At 46.2% G+C, this 7843-nt stretch overlaps 1 protein-coding gene across 1 annotated transcript in view; it reads right to left on the reverse strand.

The window, feature by feature from the left end:
- The window catches only part of LOC111959504 (serine/threonine-protein phosphatase 6 regulatory ankyrin repeat subunit B), a 70172-nt gene that overhangs the window by 22173 nt on the left and 40156 nt on the right, over positions 1–7843 (reverse strand). The window contains 1 exon segment of the mRNA XM_070437639.1: positions 6500–6568. Within this exon segment, the coding sequence (XP_070293740.1) occupies positions 6500–6568 (69 nt within the window).

The raw sequence follows: 7843 nt of genomic DNA on the forward strand, positions 1-7843 counted from the left end.
AGTAACATTTTCACTGAGTCTCCCATTTACATCAATGCATGACTATATCGCGAATTGAAATCTTAAGTGGAAGTTAGGATTCGTTCCTAAGTCTGATCAGTGAAGATCACCTTCTGTCCAGGTCGGAGGCAGCAGGATGTGCAGAGCAGAGCGCCCCCACTGGTCAGTGGCATTAATGCAGGTCCCACACGACACCAGGGTCTCCAGGCACTGGTAGTGACGACTGGCTGCGCATAGTGGAGAGAGTCCTAGAGAGGGAGAGACACACAGAGAGACACACACACACAGAAGGACAGTGTTATACGCTAGACATTGAGTTGAGTCACCACACCTTACTGGAGCCCCAAAAAAAAATGAAGAAGAACGAGTAGATTAGAGGGTAGCTAGGCAACAACACACTCTACTACGCTGATTCTCAACACAGAGGGTAGCTAGGCAACAACACCTCCACTATGCTGTGATCCTCAACACAGAGGGTAGTAGGCAACAACACCTCCACATACTGATCCTCAACACAGAGGTAGCTAGGCAACAACACCTCCACTATGCTGATCCTCAACACAGAGGGTAGCTAGGCAACAACACCCTCCTCTATGCTGATCCTCAACACAGAGGGTAGCTAGGCAACAACACACTCCACTACGCTGATCCTCAACACAGAGGGTAGCTAGGCAACAACACCTCCTCTATGCTGATTCTCAACACAGAGGGTAGCTAGGCGACAACACCTCCACATGCTGATCCTCAACACAGAGGGTAGGCAACAACACCTCCACTATGTTGATTCTCAACACAGAGGGTAGCTAGGCAACAACACCTCTACTGTGCTGATCCTCAAACAGAGGGTAGTGGCAACAACACCTCCACTATGGCTAACCTCAACACAGAGGGTAGACAACAACACCTCCACTATGCTGATCCTCAACACAGAGGGTAGGCAACAACACCTCTACTGGCTGATCCTCAACACAGAGGGTAGCTAGGCAACAACACCTCCTGTGCTGATCCTAACACAGAGGGTAGCTAGGCAACAACACCTCCACTACGCTGATCCTCACACAGAGGGTAGGCAACAACACCTCCTACTATGTGCTGATCCTCAACACAGAGGGTAGCTAGGCAACAACACCTCTACTGTGCTGATCCTCAACACAGAGGTAGGCATCTAGACAAACAACACCTCCACTATGCTGATCCTCAACACAAGGGTAGAGGCAACAACACCTCTACTATGCTAATCCTCAACACAGAGGGTAGCTAGGCAACAACACCTCCACTATGCTGATCCTCAACACAGAGGGTAGGCAACAACACCTCTACTATGCTAATCCTCAACACAGAGGGTAGCTAGGCAACAACACCTCCACATTGCTGATCCTCAACACAGAGGGTAGACAACAACACCCCACTTATGCTGATCCTCAACAACAGAGGGTAGCTAGGCAAAACACCTCCACTATGCTGATCCTCAACACAGGGTAGGAACAAAAAACTTCTACATAATCTTCAACACAAGGGGTAGCTAGGCAAACAACACCTCCACTATGCTGATCCTCAACACAGAGGTAGCTAGGCAACAACACCTCCACTATGCTAATCCTCAACACAGAGGGTAGCTAGGCAACAACACCTCCACTATGCTGATCCTCAACACAGAGGGTAGACAACAACACCTCCCTACACTGATCCTCAACACAGAGGGGTAGCTAGGAACAACACCTCCACTATGCTGATCCTCAACACAGAGGGTAGGCAACAACACCTCCACTACGTGATCCTCAACACAGAGGGTAGCTAGCAACAACACCTCCACTATGCTGATCCTCAACACAGAGGGTAGCTAGGCAACAACACCTCTACTATGCTAATCCTCAACACAGAGGGTAGGGCAACAACACCTCCACTATGTTGATCCTCAACACAGAGGGTAGGCAACAACACCTCCACTATGCTGATCCTCAACACAGAGGGTAGAAACACAACACCTCCACTATGCTGATCCTCAACACGAGGGTAGACAACAACACCTCTACTATGCTGATTCTCAACACAGAGGGTAGCTAGGCAACAACACCTCTACTATGCTAATCCTCAACCACAGAGGGTAGGCAACAACACCTCACATGCTGATCCTCAACACAGAGGGTAGGCAACAACACCTCCACTATGCTGATCCTCACACAGAGAGGTACTAGGCAACAACACCTCTACTATGCTAATCCTCAACACAGAGGGTAGCTGGCAACAACACCTCCACTATGGCGATTCAACACAGAGGGTAGACAACAACACTCTACTATGCTAATCCTCAACACAGAGGTAGGCAACAACACCTCCACATGCTGATCCTCAACACAGAGGTTGGGCAACAACACCTCCACTATGCTGATCCTCAACACAGAGGGTAGCTAGGCAACAACACCTCTACTATGCTAATCCTCAACACAGAGGGTAGCTAGGCAACAACACCTCCACTATGCTGATCTCAACACAGAGGTAGACAACAACCCTCCACTATGCTGATCCTCAACACAGAGGGTAGCTAGGCAACAACACCTCCACTATGCTGATTCTCAACACACGAGGGGTAGACAACAACACCTCCACTATGCTGAAATCATCCACCACACCGACACCTGTGGTGAAGAAGGCACAACCGCGAAATTCGGCATTCCCCTAAGACCCTCAGGAACTTCAACAGATGAACCATTGAGATCATTCTGTCAGGCTGTATCACTGCATGGTACAACAACTGTATCGCCCTCAACCGCATGGCAATCCAGAGGGAGACGTGGTCAGCCCAACGCATCACTGGGCCCACGCTGCCTGCCCTCCAGGGCATTTACAGAACTGTGTCAAAGAGAAGGTCAGAAGATCATTAAGAACCTCAGCCACCCGAGCCACGGTCTGTTCCCTCTGCTACCATCTAACAGACAGAGACAGTACAGGTGCATCAAAGCTGGACCGAGAGACTGAGAAACAGTTTCTATCCCCAGACCATCAGACTGTTGAACAGCTTCTATCACCAGACCATTAGACTGTATGAACAGCTTCTATCCCCAGACCATCAGACTGTTAAACAGCTTCTATCCCCAGACCATCAGGACTGTTGAACAGCTTCTATACCAGACCATCGAGACTGTTAAACAGTTTCTATCCCCAGACCATCAGACTGTTAAACAGTTTCTATCCCCAGACCATCAGACTGTTAAACAGCTTCTACCCCAGCATCAGACTGTTGAACAGTTCTATCACCAGACCATCAGACTGTTGAACAGCTTCTTATCACCAGACCATCAGACTGTTAAACAGTTTCTATCCCCAGACCATCAGACTGAGAAACAGTTTCTATCCCCAGACATCAGACTGTTAAACAGTTTCTATCCCCAGACCATCAGACTGTTGAACAGCTTCTATCACCAAGACCATCAGACTGAGAAACAGTTTCTATCCCCAGACCATCAGATTGTTGAACAGTTTCTATCCCCAGACCATCAGACTGTAAACAGCTTCTATCCCAGACATCAGACTGAGAACAGTTTCTATCCCCAGAACATCAGACTGTTGAACAGCTTCTATCACCAGACCATCAGACTGAGGAAGAAACAGTTTCTATCCCCAGACCATCAGACTCTGTTAAACAGTTTCTATCCCCGACCATCAGACTGTTAAACAGTTTCTATCCCCAGACCATCAGACTGAGAAACAGTTTCTATCCCCAGACCATCAGACTGTTGAACAGCTTCTATCACCAGACCATCAGACTGTTAAACAGTTTCATCCCCAGACCATCAGACTGTTAAAACAGTTTCTATCCCCAGACCATCAGACTGTTAAACAGTTTCTATCCCCAGACCATCAGACTGTTAAACAGTTTTCTATCCCCAGACCATCAGACTGTTAAACAGCTTCTATCCCCAGACCATCAGACTGTTGAACAGCTTCTTATCACCAGACCATCAGGACTGTTGAACAGCTTCTATCACCAGAACCATCAGAACTGTTAACAGTTTCTATCCCGACCATCGGACTTTGACTGCACGCTTTAACACAGCTGAAAACTTCTATCACCCGACCATCAAAATCAGACTAGAGAAACAGTTTCTAGTCCCCAGAGACCATCAGACTGTTAAACAGTTTCTATCCCCCAGACCATCAGGACTGTTAACAGTCTCTATCCCCAGACCATCGACTGAGAAACAGTTTCTATCCCCACCCAGACACCATCAGACTGATGTACTAAACGAGTTTTCGTTACTATCCCAGACCATCCAAGACTGTTAAACAGTGTTTCTATCCCCAGACCATCAGACTGTTAAACAGCTTCTATCCCCAGGACCATCAGACTGTTAAACGCTTCTATCCCCAGACCATCAGACTGTTTAACAGTCTCTATCCCCAGACCATTCAGACTGTTTGACAGCTTCTATCCCAGGCCATCAGACTGTTAAACAGCTTCTAATCCCCAGGCCATCAGACTGTTCAACAGCAGCTTCTATCCCCAGACCATCAAGGACTGTTAAACAGCTTCTTATCCCAGACCATCAGACTGTTTAACACAGCTTCTATCCCCAAGAGCCATTCAGACTGTTAAACAGCTTCTATCCCAGCCATCAGACTGTTTAACAGGGCTTCTATCTTCTATCCCAGACCATCAGACTGTTAAACAGCTTCTATCCCAGACCATCAGACTGTTAAACAGCTTCTATCCCCAGACCATCAGACTGTTTGACAGCCATCACTAGCCGGCTACCTGGCCGGTACTCAGGCCTGCACCTTGAGACTAATGCCCCATGCATATCAAGTAGTAATGGGGGGGTGAAATCAATAGTTAAATATTGCAATATTATTTTGAACGATATTATATCGTACTTTGACTCCAAGCATCTCCGGTATTTCTCATCCTACAGCTTGTTCTCCATCTTTTTTTTAAAATAGTGAGTCAATGTTTTAAGTACTTTTATTTCCATGAATGATCAAAATGTGTTTTTATTATGGCTCTCTCTCGTCTCTCTGCAGCAGACATAGAGTGAGCAATATGTTTGGAACATCAAATCGCAATAAAACCGTTGTATTGAATCGCAATATATATCGCATCGACACCTAAGTACAGTGATAATATCCTATCATGAGGTCACTGGCAATTTCCAGCCCTAATATAGAGCCATTGAACACTGGTCACCTCATATTCTGTTTATATACTGTTGTTTACTCACTGTGTATGTACACTGAGTATACAAAACATTAAAGATGCACTATGCAGAAATCGTTCCGCCATTTCCTGGTTCCTACATTGTAATAGTTTGCATACTTTCAGTTTATGTGACAAAACAAGCAAGTGTATTTGTGAGAATCATTGTACCATCTAAACCGCTGTGAAATATATTTTCCATAACCAACAGTAATGTTTTATCAGCTGTTTGAAGCTGGTGAACAAAACTGAAAAAAATAAAATGGGAAGCATAGAAATAGTGCACATAGAACAGATCTACCGCTTCTTAGACTTGCTTTCAATGAGAATGACAGATCTATTACTCCCTTTTCTATATGAATTTGGTTGGGTCATCCAAAAAGTTACATCCACAGTGATTTGATATTGCAGCTTTAAGAACGCCTGCTCTTTCCTTGACATAGACTGACCAGGTGAAAGATATGATCCTTTATTGAAATCCACTTCAATCAGTGTAGATGAAGGGGAGGAAACAGGTTAAAGAAGGATTTTTAAGCCTTGAGACAATCGAGACATGTTTGTGTATGTGTCCCATTCAGAGGGTGAATGGGCAAAACAAAATATTTAAGTGCCTTTGAACAGGGCATGGTAGTAGGTGCCAGGTGCACCGGTTTGTGTCAAGAACTGCAACGCTGCTGGGTTTTTCACACACAACAATTTCCCGTGTGTATCAAGAATGGTCCACCACCTAAAGCACATCCAGCCAACTTGACACAACTGTGGGAATCATTGGAGTCAACATGGGCCAGAATCCCTGTGGAACAATTTCGACACCTTGTAGATGTCACGAATTGAGGCTGTTCTGAGGGCAAAAGGGGGGGCGGGGGGTTGCAACACAATATTAGTATGATGAAATACTGATATACTGTCTATACACAGCACATATTTATATTCTGCATTCTCACACATGCTCACTAATATATCTAATTCGATTGTTTAGATTTCTACTATGATGTGTGTATTTGCGAGACATTCTAATGTTCTGTTGGAGCTAGTAACATAAGCATTTCACTGCACTTGCCATAGCACCTGCTCATCTGTGTACGCGACCAATAAACTTTGATTTGATCAAATGTTGAGTCAGAGTTGAGGGGAAATTGCTCTGGTCACACAAACACACCTACACAGGAACTGGAGAGAGGAACTCCTTGTCTCATTTAGTTCCCAGTTAGAACCAGCTATCAACATCATCTATACACATCACTTCACCGCCCCACTAATGCCCTGTTCATCTGCCCACCCTTCTACCTGTCCTCTAAGAGAACTCACCTGCCACACTTGTCCCTCCGGTTGTGGTCCCCACCGCTGCTCAGAAGCAACTTCACACACTCCACATTACTGCAGAACGAGACAGGGGGAGAGGGAGCAGTTTTAGAATCATGACAAATTGTGTTTTGAAGAGTGCAGTGCCAGAAAGAGAAATTCATAGACACCAACAGACGACAGACACCTGATGAAGCCCTTCTGACAGAAATGTTGAAATAATGTACAGGAGCATACACAATAGTGTGCAGGTATTTACCTTACTCAGACACACACACAGAGAAAGAGAGAGACTCACCCCCCAGCGGCGGCAGCGTGTAGACAGGTCCTCCCCAGTGCGTCTGGGGTGTGGATCTGGAAGCCTGCAGACAGGGCCGAGGACGAGGGGTCGTTACTGAGGGGACACATTATGCCATACCTCCTTCCTACAGGTGGTGATGTACACAGAGAGAGGCAACATACAGCCACATAGCAGGGAAGACAGACAGAGGAAGAAAATGGGAGAGACACAAGGGACAGGGAGGTGGAGAAAGAGACGGCTGTTAACGCAGGAAAACACACAGGATTACAAGGTGAGGTAAGGTGAGAGACAGGCAGGCTAGAAAACACACATGCTGAGATATAGTCTAATACTCTGACTTCTACACGTACTTCTACTCTGAAAGCACACAAAACAGAGAAAGAGAGAAAGACTGTAGGCAGGGGAAGCATGCTATAAGTTAAGGAGTGTTCGTGCAGAGTTCTATTTGCATCCCCATCACGCTGTCACACTTTGGTCCTGCCTAGAATCGGAGTATGCTGGGTCAAACCATTCTAGTCAATTAAGGGGGAGGGGGGTTAACAGCTATGGATACTGAAGGCTATGAATATTGCCCTTAAAACCACCCCTCTAACCCTGTGGTTCAAGCCGGCTGTCTCCTCAGCACAAATAAAACTGTGCAGCTGCACAGAGTGCTCCAGCTCATGTAAATCACTCAACATCAAAGGCCTTTGTTGTTTTCCTACAGTAGAGGCCTCAGAGCCCTCACAGAGCTCAATTTCCTCCTACCGTATGGGTCTGACCCCACAGTCAAATGAAACTGCACAGCTCCTTTCAAACAGAGCCTGAGACTTCCAGACTGGAGCCAAAATTGTCTCTAGATAAAGGTTTGCCAGTATCTATCAAACAATCAGACCTCTTATTTCAAGAGGAGCACTGGCTTAGCCAAATTCTTGTCTGCAAGGAGAGAAACCGCTAGAAATGCCTGATCAGACCATCTCTGTATGCTGGCCCAATGCCTGATCAGACAATCTCTGTATGCTGGCCCAATGCCTGATCAGACCATCTCTGTATGCTGGCTCAATGCCTGA

Source organism: Salvelinus sp. IW2-2015, linkage group LG36 (genome assembly GCF_002910315.2).
Source record: "Salvelinus sp. IW2-2015 linkage group LG36, ASM291031v2, whole genome shotgun sequence".
Classification (NCBI taxonomy): domain Eukaryota; kingdom Metazoa; phylum Chordata; class Actinopteri; order Salmoniformes; family Salmonidae; genus Salvelinus; species Salvelinus sp. IW2-2015.